Below are 17,960 nucleotides of genomic sequence, written 5' to 3' on the forward strand. Positions count from 1 at the left end.
AGGAGCACTGGCTGTTGGAAGTATAGATATGACCACAGGTTTTTTTTCTTAAATGGGCATTTGAAGTCATGGACAGAGAGCGTCTAAATAAACATGTCTTGAAGAAAACAACAATTTTAATACCTTTTGTTGTCCATAGTGAGAAAAGAATGTAAAGAAAGTTTTGAATGTGAAAAAATTAAGAGGAAAAATTTCCATCCAACTTGAATAAAATACTTAATACAAGTTGAGCATTTAATCCTTTTTGTGCTTTTGAATATATCATTCCACCTATTGAAAATTGCATCTTTTCAGTCACGTACTGATGCTAGCCTATGACTGAGAACTTCTCTTAGTGATTTTATCTGGACAGTAATTGAAAGCTGATTAATTTAATTGCAAGCAGGCTTCTATTTTGCCATTTCTTCCTTAGTACCTTGTGTACATGCCTGGTGTTTGGGGTCAGAAAGGAAGTAATGGTGTCTATTTTCTAATTCAGTACAGAAAAGCTAGTAAAATATACAGGTTTTAACCTTATTAACAGTAATTTAGTTGTCAAAAGTGTAGTCTGAAGAGAGAAATAATTATGAAACCTTTTGTTTGAAATGTTGTATAGGGCAATGGAAAGTCAGCTATTTCTGCTTTAACAGACAAGTACCTTGAAGCAAGATCTGTGAAGTTCTGCTCTTTGTTCAAAGGTGAGGGTGTTTTTCTTTGAAATTCTGAAACTCCATGAAATTGTTTATATTTAATTGAGCTTAATTAGCAAGCACTAAAACAAAACTGTTGCAATTTTAATTTGGAAGGACTTCTTTTTACTGCTTCTTGTGTGTATGGTGAAGTGTGGCTGCCGTGTATGTGTATGAGCCATGTGCTCAAACACAGTTCTGCAGCTGCCTGCAACTGGAGTGACAGCAAAGCTGCTGCAGCTTGGGCTGAAGAAGTGGAACTAGTTTTGGGAGGACAGACCCTGGAAAATGTAACGTTTCACACGGGAACAGGACTGGAGGAACACTTTGTCTTGTGGAGATTTTTTTAAATGAAATACTGCGTCCGTTTTCTGTATCTTAGTGGCCTGTATTTCCCTGAGGTAAAATATGCTGCTGCTTTGTACTCAGTCCCTTTCAATCAGTAAGATCATTGTCTGCTATTGGTATTTACCCACCTTTTTGTATAAGAGGGCTGATCTTAATTGAGTGTTTGTGTGTTGCTCTGGATGTTTGGGAATATAGTCACATAATTTTGACATAGTCTTGTTTTACTTTTCTGCGAGCTTTGCAATTGAAACTTCAGTAAACTATTGAAAAAGATGTGTCATAGGACACCACGCAAAGTGAAAACTTGGCTGCACTACATGGCCTTCTAATAAGTTCGCCACTTACTATCAGCAAAAATGCTAATAAAATAGAACTGTTCATTATTGCTGCCTTGTGTTGCCAATATCAGTAGGGAGGAGTTTAGTGTTCAAAAATGACAGAGAAGTGCTAAATTCTGATAACTTATTGATTGTCTAGGTAACTGGTAGGTTGTTAATAGAGATTACAGTAATACTGGGGTAGAACCATTTTACCTATACAGAAATACATACAATAAATATTCACGTTCTTTAAATTAAAAAAGGAGATGCGTGGTTACAGCAAGTGTACAAAACCACAGCAGAACACTGGCATAACTTCTATGATTTACAAATGTCTAGAGTAATATTTTTGATGTGTTTAAAAAAAAAACGACAGCTGACCTACTGAATTCTTAATATTTATAAATATTGAACTGGTAAAAAATAAACTAGTTTGTTTGTGGGGGATTTCTTAATGTATCCTGAAGTTCTTTTCCATCAGAAGAGGTTTGCAGTCTGTTCCAATTAAAAAATTTTCCATACTGGAAATAAGAAGTCAGTTAGTACAATTATTTTTGAATAGTTAATTTACATGACCTTAGTTGTATTCATTCTGTTTGAAAGGCTAAAGATTATATTTATAATACTATAATTAGCAGTGTATTTATAATGTTAGAATTGCTACCGATAAGGTGCTCCTGCAACTGCAGTCCTTAGGAGTTCTCTCCCAAATAAACATGTTAGAAAACAAATGGCTGTTTGTTTCGTTGGTAGGGAAAGGCATTGCATCTTTGCCATCTCCGCAGGCAGTACTGAAGTATCTCCTTTCCACACTCTCTAGAAAATGGGAGTTCAGCTCTAGATCAAATTACTTAATTAATGGTGTGTTCCGTACTGTAAAGAAATACATTTTCCATGTTTTTTTAAATCTGTCAAAATAGTGCTTAGGCGTAGGGAACTGTGAGCTTTTAACTGAAGTCACTGGAAGAGTGACAGCTGTAAGAAACTCCCCACTTTCAGACAGGCATGATGCCTATGTGGTTTAGCTCAGATGCCATTTGCCAGGCTGTATCGCAGATGTGTGCCTGCTGTTGGCTTGCACCTGGGCCCTGCTGGCTCCAGCTGGGAGGATGGAAATGAAGCACTGGCATGGATAGGGTTGGAAAGGGGGGCAGTGGCAGAGGTGTCTTCTCCTGACTCTGCTGTGAGAGTTGGGAGGAGAGGAGCCGACGTGTCTCCATCTGCTGAACCTTCTTGATAGGTGAATGAAAGTGACAGCAACTTTGAGATGCAGGACTGATACAATCATTGAACTATTTCCAGTCCTTCCATGTAATTAAGCAGGTGAAGACCTGGGGGTTTTATCCACTTTCAGGTGCTGTGATTTTTGTGTCATTTTGCCTGAACCCAGCTCATTTCTGACCAGCAGTTAAGGCAGCTGTTTGACTTTTAACCTGCTAGCTCTCAGTCACCCAAGGGCAGGTGCTTTAGGGATCCTCGGTGGAGGAATGACACAACAAAGTTGTTGTTACAATCAAAACTTTATTTTAACCTGGACCCTCTGCAGATCAGGTCCTCTTAGAGAACTAGCACCCCAAACCCCCAGCAGATTGGGTTGTTCGCTAATGTCCTACACCCTCTGTAGACTGGGTCATTTGAACCCATCAGCCATGACTTGAGCTCAAGACACACGCACACAACTCCCATGGCCCTCAGTGGAAGCAGCCGGAGGGGAAGGCGCGTGACTCAGGTGGAGAATCACCTCCCTCGACCTGCTGGCCACAGCCAGCAAACCTTTTAGTGGGTACCAGTTGTGGAACTTCTTGACTCATGATGGACTTCCATAATAACATCTACATGAAGTCATTTTAGAAACAAATGAAAGACACTGTAGGGCGCGCTTATTTTTTTCCTTTTCTTTTTTTTTTTTCCTCTTGGTACTGGCTATGATCTGTTGGTGTCTGGCTCCAAGGCAGCTGTTGTGGCTGTATGTAGTTCTGAGGCAAAGCGATGGCCTTGTGATGAATGCAGTGTGAATACCTGGGTAGCTTCCCTGTAATGCAGGAATAAAGTGCAAAGAAAGTTGCCTTTGTTACTGGAATTAATCCTTCCCATATGCTTTGGACAAATAAAAAACAAATTGACTGTTGTAAGAGCTAGTTGTATGGCCATGGAAAGGGAAGAGGATCCATACGGAAAAGGAGAGAGCAAGTTTTCTACCTGTCCCTGAAATATGCATTGGTAAATATGAGCTGACATATTTCTAGCAACCAAATTATAAATAAGTGGAAGACCTGAAAGTGTCAGTTTCTTCCTTAGAAGCACTTCAGGAATTTTCTTTTAATTTTTCTTTTATTTTCCCTCTCATACATTCATTTCTTCTGTTAGGCAAATGAGTTCCTTTAAACGTTTGTCCTTTTGTTTCAGTATGCTATGATAGGATATAGTTTTTGACACTTCTCAGAAGTGTCAGAGGAGATTTGATCTACTAATATTTTTATATAGAGAGCATGTATGCATACTTTAAGATAACACAGAGAGAGAAAGTAGTAAATCAATCTTTTAAACTTGCTTTTGTGGGGTTTTTTTTGACTCTTCCTAACCAGTTCTGTGTATTGTGGTCTTTTTCACAATTAGCTAAGAACAACTTTAGGATAATCCAAAGGAGCTCAGAAAGAGTGAAACAAATGAATACCTTAAGATGAAGATACCTTGTATAATGCTTATTAGGCAAAGTGTGGTCATTGTACAGCACAAGAACTATGCCAGGTCAGGTGGCAGGGCAGGAAAAGTTCTTGAACTGCTGCTGTTACCTCCTCTGCTCGTGGAGAGGGCTCTGGAGTGCCAAGTGTCCAGTTGGTTGAGAACAGCAAGTCTTCTAATTTGTTTAGATTCGTTGGGAATTAATCATGGTTTTGTTTGTTTTCCCAGAACTGCAACGCAGTTAACTATTTTCCTGGAGCTGTAACACGATTTACACTCAGCCACTTGTATCAGAATCACTTGTTGATGAAGCTGCATACACATTATCTGATCACTTTATTAGTAGGGATCAAAATGAAGATCCTTCTGAAAGGCCAGGTTAGCTGAGGCAAAAGAATAATTTTCTGGTGTTTTTTTATCATTTTAGTGTCAACATTAATGTGAGTTTGGACAGCAGACTTTGCAGTCTACCCTTGCTTAATCTTGACCTTCCTGTGGGCTGGAGGTTGTGGAGTCAGTAACTGAGGGACAGTTTTCAGAAACAGTGTATCTGGTGTGAGCTTGCAGGAGGGAGTGGGGGGAGATGACAGATACACAGTGGGTAGAGAAGTGTATGTGTACCTAGGGGGACAAAGAAACTCCCATCCTTCTGGAGGCATAGGTTGGGCGACTAGGGAAACTCCACACTCTGTCACTGTGCCAGCTGTATCTTGTCCTTGGAATGTAATTATTACGTACTTATGAATAAAACATGTATCTGCTCACTCAGAGTACAGCTTCCATGGTTGTGTTACCTTTGTGCAGTGTGTCAGTCAGCAGCACTAAAATTTTTTAAAATAATGACACCCTCCACCCCCAAGAAGTAGATGTTGTTCTGTGTTTTTAAGCATGTTCAGCCCTAAATGTTTTGAAACAGTGTAAAATACTCACTAATGGTAGCATGCTAACTCTGAGAAAAGTATGTCAGCACAGGGCAGTGCTGAAGCATATACTTAAATGATACCATATTTAAACACAAATGTACAGCCTTTCCTGAATCTGTATGTTTATTGTTAGCTGTTCTGAAAGAAGATCATTATTTTTGATGGATAAGTTTACTACTTTAAAAAAAAAAAAGTAATGAAGTTTGGGAACACTTTAAATACACAAACTGTGTTATCTTTTGTTTTGGTAGCTGATTGCTGTTTATGACGAGCAAGAAACTCACCATAAGACTGACGGCACCAACGGCAATTTGACAGACAGAAATAGCCCAGACTCTTTTGAGACGGAGGTAGCTGCTCAGCTGGCTGCATTTCAGCCGATTGGTGGTGAAATTGAAGTGACTCCTTCTGCCCTAAAACTGGGTATGTATATCTTGCATGGTTATTTTTTGGTTTTTTGACCAATATATAGTACTTTCTTACTACTTTTTTATTTTCCGAGTGTGTCTGTAGTCACATTTTATGTATTTAAATAATTTTTTAACACCCCAGTGTTTGCCTTGTGATTCAGTGAAGACAACTGTAATGCCAGAAGTTAGGCTTTTGAATGATTGATGCTGAAGACTGCAACGGTGCATGGCAAATTTGCACCTGGGCCTTGTATCCTGCTGTGTGTTACACCCATCCATACAGCTGGGGTCTCTCTTTTGATTCCTTTCTTTGGCTGGGCGGGTTGCTGACAGTCCTTCATTGTGATCTGAGAGCAGAAGAGATGAAACCTGTGCAAAGTATTTTCAAATAATAAAGTCATTGAAAACAACCCTGGCATTTTTGTTGAGGAACCTGGCTTCGATGAGTGTAAAACTGCTGTGTGCAAATACTTTTACTGATTACTTGAGCTAGTGCACTGTTTTGGGGGTGGGAGGTAGAAAGAAGGAAATGCTGGTTGCAAACAGTTCAGCTCTTTGCCTTTGAAGAATTTGCGCATGAGGGTCCATTTACCTATCTGACTTTCAGGTGAGCAACCTGTGATTAGGAGAAGCATCTGCTTAATTCCCTCCTCTATTGGGGAGTACTACGTGAAGTGCTGCAACTCTGGTTCTCTCTGTTTCAGTGTACCCAGAAAGCCAAGAGTTCAGACACTGGTTTCCAATTATAAAGAGCTAGTCTTTTATGTTGAACACAAAGCGGTTGGAAATACTTTTCTTGGATTGAAAGCAGGCTAAGCTGTCACCTAGATAGTAGGTACAGAAGCTTTCAAAAATAGGTGAATCCTCTTACTGTCTGCCTGTAAAGCAGTAGTATGCTAACAGCATTTAGGAAATGAGTATTTCTCAGGAGAGGCTTCTCTGCATTCCACCAGAGCTTATCGCCCAGTTCACCCTGTATTCTTTAGTACTGCTGGCAGTCTCCTAATGGTGTGCTATAACATTTCTGAGTGTAAGCAGGTGGGGTAAGGATAGAAATACTACCTCTAGTTGTGCTACTGTCATGGAGCAGTCTGATTATGACTTCAGAAATTGAATATTCACTTCTCTGTTTATTTTAATTAAATTTTTAAAGGAAAAGGTTGGTTAACAAAAACAATGAGCTAAAATAAAATTCCTAATAAAGTTCACTGGGTGAGGCCGTGTAATTTAACTTCTAAAGAAAATCTTGCAAAAAGACTCATTTTTGCCATAACTTGTATGTATTTGGACTTTGTTTTTGCTAAGCAAGAAGTATGGGAAAGTTTGTGGCTAAAGGTTCAGTGATTAAATGGTTTGCCACTTAATTTATTGCATACTTTTAAATAACGCTGTGTAGACACATTTTGGCATGTTTCAGAAAGTGGAGGTTGTTCTGCATGTACTTCTGAGACGTATTTAAAAAAAAAAAGTAATTACTGTTGTACCTAAGTTGGGGGTTGGAGAGAAGAGTATTTCAGCCTCATGCAATTTTATGAAAAATAGTTAAATGTTACAGCTCTTGAGCTCAAGAATAAGCTACCAGGTAGTTCAGTTTTCATAGCGTTTATGGAATCCTACTATAGAGTGTAAAGGAGATGAAATATAAAGTGAGAGGAGCAACCAGTTAGGATTCTGTTTCATTTTCAGTGCAATACTAATATATATTTGAAGTTAAAATGGGTACTTCCTTCTTAAAATAGAGAACATAAATATAATGTGTTTGTCTCAATGGTTCTCTTTTGGATTGTTTTATTTTACAAGGTAAATAAAAGATTTTCTGCCTGTCAGTCCTATAAACTCAGTCTGTACTCTGAAATGTAATTGTTTTCTCTTCATGGATTACAGTTCTTTAGACTTAATTTTTGCCTTTATCTTTCCTGAACAAGTCCCTGGACCTTAAATTGTGTCTCTGTTTCCACTAGAGGCAAATTGAAAAGTAAATGAAGAAATAGAAGGACAATTTGGTTGCATCGATATCACTGATGCATGAACCCCAGTAGTCTGGCTCCCTGTCTAATTATTGAATTGACTCATACTTGCTACCAGAAATAAATAATAGTAATTTTAAAAGGCTGTTCTTACTTTGGGAGCAAGGATGTGATTAAATACATCCGTAGCAAGCAAGTGTTGCTTTGCATGGTAGAGCCGTGCTTCAAGAACTGTCATTTGCTTACCTTTTAGCATATTTTTGCAGAACACCTTTGGGGATGAAATGCAGGGAATCCGTTGTTATATAAATAGTCAGACAGTGTAACAATTTTGCCTATTAATTTCTGTTGAATGTTTTGTATTCTGTGAAACCAGCTCCATGATTTTGTGTAGAAACAATACCCATTTAGTGACCTGCTCAGAGAATACTTAGAGCTTGATGCTTAATAAGCACACAAAAGTGAACACTGTTGTTCTCAAACATGAGAGAATCGGCACTGATTTTAGAAAAGGCACTTCAAACTTTTTGCTTTTTTATAAATTGTGTATTTGTTCCAGTTAAGTTAATTGTATGTAATAACTAGTGTTAAAGCCTTTACTGGCTAGACATAGTGATGATGGGAGAATTTTTTTTTATTGTACAGTTACTTCTTTCAGGTTTTTTTGTGGTTCATGCTCTTTAGAATACTAATCATCTTGACTGTCTGAAATCATTGTTTTTCCATTATGTAGTTAGTTACCCTTATTTTTCCCTTTGTCACCTGTAACTTTGAAAGTGAGACAGAATAAAAGCAATCTTTATATTCAACTTGAAAACTAGAAGTACCTTTATATCTTATATTGCTTCTACATACTGGTAAAATTTTAGAACAAAAAAGTAAGTTTGTTATTTTACTTATTATTAAATTACTTTCTTAATACTTGGCACGTATCTCCTTAAAACAGTTTAGGAAATCATTCAGCTATTTGTTGCCTTTTCCCTAAAATTCATGCATCTCTACTTGCAAAGCTAACTTGGTGTTCTCAAACAGGTGAAATTTTAGGCTCTTCTGTTTAATTTCAGAAAAATGCAGGAAGACTTTAACTGTTTATGAACACAGTATCTGCTGTGTCCATAACATAAGGTTAGGTGCAAACATACTTGCGTGCCTCTCATTCCCCTGGAGAGCTGAATTGTCAGATGTTGTTGCTGATAGTGTCTGAATTAAGACTGCAAAGTAAGCAATAACTGATAGTTTCTTACAGCTGAAAAGGCTTTACTGAAGTTTCTGGTACTCAGGGCTCAAATCACCGAGGGAAACATAGTCATTCACTTCTGTTAGGTACATAGGTCTCAGTTTGGTAGTGGATTTTGCGTCCTGGTATTTTCCTATTAAGCATGATTACTGAAATGAAGTAGTGACATAAAGTAGTTGTTTCTCCACAGTTTACTTTTTCTGTTTTCAGGAGATGTAGTACTTATCTACTGAAACCTGCCATCATGCATTCGGGTGTAAATTAAAACCTAATGATGATGTCATATGTACTTTTGCACACTCAATGACCATAGTTTTTTGAGAAGTACCAGTGCTGTCTTCTTTCTTGTTTGGATGGGTTGGACAAGTAGTGCTGCATCTCTGCAGAAATCTGAGGCTGGTTATGTTCTTTTTATTCTGTGTAGATCTTGCAAGTGTCTTGCCTTTTTTGGTTTTCTGAGCAGAAGAGTAGTGAAAGTAGATTCACAGAGGGGCCTTGGGTTCAGTTACATCTGCTTTCTATTTTTTGTCCGTAATTCGAGTGTAGTGTAAAAGAATATCAAGGCTGCCAGGGATTTGTTAATTGTACTCAGTTTCTCCTATCAAAATAAAAAAGAACTTTTTAATACTGAAAACCTTGGTGTACATGTTTCAGTTGACAATGAAATAAATATTGATCTGTTGTAAAAAAAAAAAAAAGAATCCCTATTTGACAGAAAATGTGATTGGGTAAAGAATACATTTCATGCTGCAATACAAATGGTAATAAAGCAGCTGTTAATATATATTACAAAATTTAGAGACATGCACACAACCATTTAATGCATCCAATCAGCTGTTTGAAACACTGAAGAAATGCTTTACTGATTTTGGTATTTCTGTAGATAAGTAGAGAACATTGAGACACTTGCTGACCTGGCAGCAGGGAGAGCTTGCCTTGTGAGACTGTTTCTTGTGAGCAGAACTTCCCAGAGTACACTAGTGATGTGGACATTACAACAATTTTCAAAGAATGATACAGGCAACTAAATGCCTAAATAGCTGATTTACACTTGAAAAATTAACTGGAGGCGAACTTCAACATCTCTAGTTCCAAATACTGTGGTAAATTCTTCATTGCCTTTTTTTACCTTGTTTCTTAGGTGTAAAACTGTGGATAGACGAGCCTTTACAATGAACGGTGAAATCACAGTATGTTGAGTATTTTTTAGCTGCATGGTGAATGTAAAGTAACCTACACCCCAGTGAAAGGGTTTATTTTAAAACTCTGTGTCAGAGATACTCTTCTGGCTGACTGAATCCTCAGCCCTTCTCCTGCCTGGCATAAAGGCTATCATATGTTAAGCATCACGTTTGAACTTGTGTACCCTTAGATGAATAAACTTAGCTGTTTCACTGGAGCCAGACCATGACTGATAATTGGTCGTTTTCCCATTGTTTCCACAAGACCTTGATACTCTCTGGGATTAGATGTCATCTCTGTATTGTTCTTGCAGCTCCTTTGATCTGGGCTTACATAATCAGACAAAATTATTTTGAATGGCTAAAATGAGACGGAATAATATTTCTTTAAAAATGGTATGTCAAAGTAATTTATTAAGGAACTTCTTTTATTCTGCACAGGTAGTGCATTTTGCTTTCTAATCAAATGCTGTTTAGGTGAATAAATTTTGCCTAGTCACTGTAGGTGGTAGAGTAATTACTGGGTTAACTAGCACTGTTTTCTGTTGGCGTTGGTTTTGGATGTGTGTTTTGTTAGATTTGGTTTTTTTGAGTATATCATATCCTAATATTTCTCTTTGACCAGAGGTGGTAGCTGAGAAGACTTTGCTGCGGAGCAGGGACTTACCTTGGCAGACCTTGTTGACTGATTGCCATTATTCTCTGTTCCAAACTGCTGCTTCATCACAGATGTATGATTAAACAGTCATTCTCTTATACTGGGGTAATGGATGACATTCTTGTGTAGTGTGTTAAGATCTTTAGAGAGCAATGATGGATGAGGTTATGTGTATTACGTACATATATACATATGTATGTATAACAGTATGTGCAAATAGTCCTGTCTAGGGTTCTCTAGTGAATAGTTTGAGGTTTTTGAATACATACATGTTTATTGTTAGAATGACTAAGAGTCAACTAGCAATGTACAGTAGAAAAACACAGCTTCATGGTAGCAACTAATGGGCTATATGTAAATTGATGTGATCTTCCTAAAATATTTTCAAAATGTTTTGGTTTAGATGTTTACCAACTTCAGACTAAGGTTTTTAATAAGTCTTTTCCAAGTAAATGGTTACCCACTAGTAATCTTCTGCTTATGAGACTGGTGTGCCCATGATATTTTAAGCAGTGGTCTGCAGGCTATTGCTAAGCTAATGTCCAGTGAAAGTGTGCTGCTTCATAGACTGCTAGTCTGTAGGGAATGCTTTGTGTGATCATCAGCTTCAACTGCAAGCTAGCTATTCCTGCAGAGCGTGAGACATAGTCACTTCAGAAATGTTCCTCCTTTTTTTCATTTAAAAAAAAGCTCTAGTGTGTGTGTCATATTATAACTTTTCAAGTGCATAACATGCCAGTACATGTCCTTTGTTTTCAGTAGGAGAGTGTTCAACTTCCTATAAGGCTTTTCAGTTAAACTAGCTGAACTGTCTGAGTTTTTAGTGTTTAGTGTTGGCCCTCATAAGCCATCTTGTAATTTTCTGTGCACCCATAAGTGCACTCCTGGCCCCTCTGGTTTCTTTTTGGCACCTAATAGTTTAGTGTACTTTTCTAGTGTTTTTTCCTTCATGGTAGGTAGTGTGACAGGGAAGTGGCGAGGAGTAAAAGGTTTAGCTTTTTGGGGTTCTTTTTGTGATGTCAGTTTGTTTTTTCCTTTTCAGTCCATAGAGGCAGGAAGGAGAGCACTAATTTATTTATAGGGGATCAATTTTATAGATGTGGTGCTCTGAGCTGGAAATGCCTTCATCACTGGCACAGTGTTTCATTTGCATCGTAGGTGATGGTTGAGTGCACACAAATTTAGTTGTTGCCTTTCTCTTGCCTCTTTCCTTGGTGTTAAGTACTCATAATTTTGCCTGGAGGAAAACAGCAGTATTTGGTGATAGTTGTCACTTCTGAATACTAAGGCAGAAAGAAAGTGAGGTAATGTGTAGGTATCTCTGTGATGGTTTTTTTTTGTTGTTTTAATTATTCTTTCCTCTTCCTTTCTGTGGGAAGTGGATTGAAGATTCCTGAAGCTGTTTTATGAGTACAGGCATTATGGGAAGCAGATACAATTAGGTTACTTTGATGGCTGTTACAATAAAATTTAGCTTCTTAATGAATTTATACCTTTATTAGTGTTTACTTAAAATTGAGGTTAGGTAAATAATTGCTTATAACAGTTATTGATAGCAGGTTATAAAATTCTGATGTAAACTACAGGAGTTCTAAGTTCTCCCTTTGGAAGCTTTAACTGCTAAGTACGGAAAGTGTCTTTTCTCACTGAAAGGTCTTATTTTGGTATTTCAAAATTTGCATGACTTTATAGTGAATGTCAGAACAAGATTGTCATCTTTATATATGCATATACAGCCCCCCCTCCCCCCTCTGAGCAACATTCCAGGCAAGTGGAAGATTTGGATGCAAATGATGGTTGGAATGGCTGATTATAGTCTCCTAAAATAAGCTTACGAATGGCAATGATAGTTGAAGTTTAAGCTACATTGAGACACTTGTGCTTCTGAACAGTATGTTCTTTCAGTTCTGGACATTTTATTGTAGTGTTTTTGCAGTGGACATTCGTTTCCTGAAAACAGAGATTGCTGCTTGGGAATGCTCCAACCTTCAGTTGGTCTAGTACAGGATATAGTAGTAGTAGCCTAGAAAGCTTTGGTTTTCGCTTTTGATGCAGTCATTGGTCTTGTGGCCATGTCTTTTTAACATTTGTGAAAGGTTACTTGCAGTCTTATGGAATTTCCTTGAAGGTGTTTCAGGGGCTTCAGAGAATATACTTAATCAGCTTAATATATTCCTGTCATTTTGGGCTTGCTCTAGCTTAAATCATGCTTCATGATGTTGTTCAAAACACTTAGTTTGAATGGCCCTGTGTGTTTGGGTTGCTAAGTCGGTCAACAGAGATTCTTTCATTGGCGGTATCTTAGTTTGAAGTCCAAGGTAACTGAAGGCAAGATTTCTTCTAGGAGTTCTTGGAAGTTCTCCCTTGATAGGCCTGACAGGGCTTAAGTTGTTCCTCCAGGGTGTAGATGTTGCCTGTTTCTCTTTGACTTCAGGGCTTAGAAAGAATTCCTTCTCTTTCTTGTCTGCTTTGAAGTGGAAGTCTTCTAAGTAGGTTTGGGTGCATTTTAAACAGCATATATTTGGTTAGTCCTCTTTCAAGTTGCTATTGAGATATGAATATACAGACAGTGTGTTTTTAAATACAGAGGAAACCACATGATCATGGTTTTTTTAAAGTTATGAAAACAGATAAGAACTGAAAACAGATAAGAACTGAAACTATTCATTTGGTAAACAAAATGTTGCTAATGCTTGTATACAGCATACATGCTGTGTCAGAGTAAGTAGGAAAGACACTTTTTCTTACATAAAAGCTATCATGTTCATCTTAATCTTGCGATGTCAGTTTATTGGCTGAGCATTCTGATGTTTGTCAGTACATTGAGTGTACTACATGCATATAATAATTCTCTCCAGTATGATTCAGGGAAAATTAACATTTTGAAGTTGGTAACTTTCAAAAGAAATGTATTACAGAAGCACATGCTGCCTTCTGTGGTTTGAGGCAATACTGCTGATTTCCTTAAGCAAATGTGACTTTATATTCTTTCTCTGCAGTAGAAAGCTGCTCCCATAGTAGTGATATCAAACGTTCTGTGCTGTTTGTCGTAGGTGTTGTGAGGATGACACCGTACTTGATAGATTTTTCTCCTCTGCAACATTCACTTTAATCTGCTTTTAAAGAATTGTGATGATAAATTAAAGTCTACTCGTGTTCCTAAAACAAATGGTTTCTGTTCTCAGGCAAGCTAAAGGTTTGAAGATAACTTTTCATTTCAGTCAGAGTGCAGGCTTGGTATATTTTGACCTCACAGCTTAAGCTTGGTATTGCTTAGTTGTCCTTGATTCATGGAAATGAGCTTTGCACCAGCATAGCTAAAGTTTATCTTTGTATTGCAGCAAAAGAACACAGTAATGCTTTCTCTACAGATATATATATATAATTTCCATATGTTTCTCTGTCTTTGCGTTGCCCATTTGGAAAACAAGCCAGTGATTCCTTCCTTTCCCCAAGAATTTAGTAGTAGTGCAGGTCATAAATTTATGTGTATAGTTGGTTACCAAAGAACCCCTTTTATTTTTAACAGCCCCTCTGCCTCTGATTGCCCCAAAGATTTTCTCATAAATTATTCTCCTTGTTTGTATTCCCTTTGTGCTTTGTTTAATATGCATTAGTTTGGGGCAAGGGGTATCCCCGTGAAAATATGTTAAGGAGGAAGAAAAATATTTTTCCATCACAAGTTACACATTTTCCTGCGGCAGCTCTCTAGCTGAGATGTCCACTTCCAGCCTTTTATTGCCTCAGGGAAGGTTTTGGGGAAGGGAATGAATGGGATTTAGAATTTATTCTATCATTCTGTTACAAAAGTCTACGCTACTTTTTGACACACTTTATTCTATGTCAGTGTTTTTCCTCAGATTTTGGCTATTTTCCTAATTTTTTGATGTTGCTGTTTTTGTGAGTATGTTTATATTCTCACCATGTACAACTAGGTGCAAAGTTACTATCTCTTAAAAGGAAACAGACCAACCCACTTATCTAAATATTTGCAGCTGAACGTTTTGAAAGGCTGTAGTATGATATACTGGAAGGCTATAGTGCAATCTCTGTCGGTACTCCATTGCTAGGTAAGACAAAGGTGTGTGTGTCTGTGTTCATGAATCTACAGTACTATGTGCTGTGTTAGCTCTGAGGCAATATGGCAGAATGTGTATTTTGGGTTGAAAGTGAGCCTGCTAAGCTTGACTAATTGATAGTTTGAAATTGTTCAAGTTAAAAACCAAAACCAAACACTTCAACAAAAAGTCTTGAGGTAGTAGATCACCCTTTTTTTTCTTAAGAAACCGAACAAATATTTTTACACATTTTTTAATGTTCAATTGCTAATGATTATTTACTGATTGCTTCCATATGAACATGTTCCAGTATACAGATGAACCCATCTTTATGAAAGTCATCATTAGAGAAGTTACAAGTGACAGTTAAATGATTCAGTCAGTTTGCTCATTGCCATGTAGCTCTTTCTCATTGTTTTCTATGTCATTTACCCTTCAAGAGCCTTAGTTGGTAGTTAATTTTTTGTCTCTTTACTTTGAAGTGCCACTTCAGATTTTGATTGTATCTCACAACAGATATCTAGAATCTCAGCCAAATAAAATGGAGAGTTGTGTATTTACTGCTCCTGAACATAGCTGGCAGAAGATGCACCTCCTCCCCAATGTGTTGCACAATTTTCCCATAGACACACTGGCTGTTGATTTATGTTTTGCTTTCTTTGTAACTCATTACTTTGTTAGAGGGAAGTCTGTTCGCTGTAGACGTTAAGAAGGATGTAGTATGTTCACTGGAAAGATGAATCCTGCAGAGTACTTTGGTCATCTCTTCTTAACTCTCCCACAAAAAGGGAGAAATGATCCACTGTGAGCGAATCCTTTTTTAAGTTTCCTACAGAAATAGTCATCTTACCATTTAAAATACTAAGACAGAATAATAGGGAATGATTATTCACTTTCCTTACCATGTAAAAACCAGAAGTGTTGAACAAAACTATTGTCCAAGAAAGTACAAAGCAAAACAACCCTAACATTTTTGTGGAGGATTCAACTAAACCGTGTAATTCAGTGTTACAGGCCAAAAATCAATGAGTTATAATAGAATTAGACAAATTCACAGGGGGTGGCTTGTCAGTGACTGTTAAAATATGGTGATCTAAACGCCACTGTGATTTGGAAATCTTTCAAACATTATTTTTCGCAAGCTAGTAGGATACAAAACTTCATTTTATGCTCTCCCTGAGTATTTGCTACCACTGTTAGATGCAGAATAAAGGATGAGGTGGACCCAGTATAGCTGCTTGTATGTTCTTATCATTCCTTGAAACTTCACAGAAAGTTTCAAGATCAGGAGGTTTCAATATTTTATCTTAATATCTTTTGAAATTGTCTGGAAGAATTTTGAAATTTGAGACTAAACCTAATTTACTAGAATAGAAAATAATCATAATAGGACTTATTTTTTAAGGAAAGGTCAAAACAGAAAAGATTCTTAATTTAGGTCAGATATATAAAACATAAGTCAGATATAAATATTACAAAAACCTATAGTAATGCTGTAATTTGTGATACTCCTTTAAAATACCATTAAAATATTCAAAGAACGTACTTTACTATTCTACTACTAGCAATAAAATGCTACCAAAGTGGTATTCAGGCTGTACAGTTTATCTGCCAAAGTTTTGAAGAAAATTAAACCATTGAACTGTGGAAAAGTGACTGCGTAAGCACCTGTAACTGATGTTAGCTGAAGTGCTAAACCAGCTTTTGGCAGTGTGGCCTCTTTTGCAGGTGCACAGAATATTTTCTTTGTGTCAGTTTATTCAACTAGTACAGTTCATTAAGTATTTCATTTGAAGTTGAGAAATGGGCTGGGAATTGAAATAGAAGAAATGCTTATTTTCACCTTTCAATCTGTGAATAAAAATGAGGTGTGAGAGTCTGAGATCTATTACTTTTAAAATCTAATAGGATATATTAGCCTAAAATGGTTGATTTAAATTCAGTAACTACGGATAATATGCAGCTTAAAAAACAAATCTTTAATAAGATGAATGCTTTTTGCAGTGTCCAGCAAGTTGGATGACTAAGAAAACCGTTGTTTTCAAGTATATCTGAAGTTTAGTTTCCATTGACATCTGACTGCCATTTGAAAGGGATTACATTTTAAAAAAACAAAACCAAACCAAAACGAAAACCCCAAATCCCCCAAACACAAAAAACTTTGCACGTGTGTGTAGGGAAGTTTTTCCAAGTGATACTTTAAAAACCATAAAATGTTTGAAGCTGCTCTAGTTTTCAGTCCTGTGTCTGAAGCTGGAAGTTGGAGGATGTGCATCAGCACAATGATGGTGTGATTCACAAGGATGTTTCACCTGACAAGAATAAGAGAAAGCCTGGCCTGTACTGGGAAGTGCTGGTTCTTATTGATAATAGCCAGCATGTTCTCACACAGCTCCTAATCAGTCTGCCCAGCAAGGGTCAGTTGCACGTTTTGTTAGAGCTCAGGTTGGGAAAAAAAAATCACAGCTCCCTATTGTGGGTGAGCTGATGAACCTTTGTGCCAGGAGGATTCTGCTGCAGCTTCTTCCCCTCTGCCTGGTCTCTTCCCAATGGTACCTGTAGCCAAGACCCTTTGGAGAAGAGTCACAGTGCTCCCAGCAGTCCAGTAACTCTGTGCACTCTCTGTCTGTCTCATGAGGAGCTGAAAATAGGAGCACTCTGTTGATAGAGGTGAGAAGATCCTGAAATTACTCTAGATCTGACCTATGTTGTCACCTTGAGTCTAAGAACAGAATACCTGGTTAAGATCCAAACTGAAGGCCTATCCTTCAGCTGGAAACATTCCTGAGAGAAGTTTTGAAAGAGGAAGAAAGTAGCAGCATTACTTGTACATCCGCTGTAGAGACATATGTATCCTAGTGCCCTAAGATGAGAAGTAGTTAATGTCTTTTCATATGGATGTGGATTTTGAGCCTGAAAATGAGATCTAGATGAACTTTATTACTGAAATAATGTACGTAGGTGATTCTTGGATGTCCATCTTTGAAACTCCAAAACCTGTAAATCTAAATATTCCATAATTGTTTCATTAGACACCTTTTCTGACAATGACAACACCAAAGAAATTTCATTCTGGTCATAAAAACTGTGAGAACAGTTCTTGTGCTTTGTAACTAAAATATGACTTAATATGTTATAGTACATGCAACCAGAGAAATTAATTGTTTTGAAATTTATGGCATTGGAAAACACACCCCAAAACAATCTCTTTTTAAAGCCTTTACTGGGTTTTACTTGTAGGCAATGGCTTTTATTTTTCTTTGTAAGAAAAATTACACCTCATTTAGAGTGATAGGGAAATACTTTGTTCTCCACTGGGTTAATACATAAAAGAGAGAGCTTGTTGGAAATGGATTTTCATCTGTTTATAGATATAAGGAATTGTCTTAACTGTTACATCATCCTAGTTCATTAGTCTAATCTTGTATCTGTGGGAATTTAAAAAGTGCAGTATGCACTTTGGAAAGAACAGATAGCTGTAGATCTGAAATTGTATTGATAGGTGCTA

At 37.3% G+C, this 17,960-nt stretch overlaps 1 protein-coding gene across 3 annotated transcripts in view; it reads left to right on the top strand.

Moving 5' to 3' along the window:
• Window positions 1-17,960, top strand: part of PARD3B (par-3 family cell polarity regulator beta) — a 422,752-nt gene that overhangs the window by 127,293 nt on the left and 277,499 nt on the right. For all 3 annotated transcript variants that reach the window (XM_086465416.1, XM_086465413.1, XM_086465414.1), the window contains exon 3: window positions 5,193-5,364. In XM_086465416.1, the coding sequence (XP_086321542.1) occupies window positions 5,193-5,364 (172 nt within the window). The remainder of the gene's footprint in view (window positions 1-5,192; window positions 5,365-17,960) is intronic.

Source organism: Leptosomus discolor, chromosome 5 (genome assembly GCF_034619465.1).
Source record: "Leptosomus discolor isolate bLepDis1 chromosome 5, bLepDis1.hap2, whole genome shotgun sequence".
NCBI classification, from domain to species: Eukaryota; Metazoa; Chordata; class Aves; order Leptosomiformes; family Leptosomidae; genus Leptosomus; species Leptosomus discolor.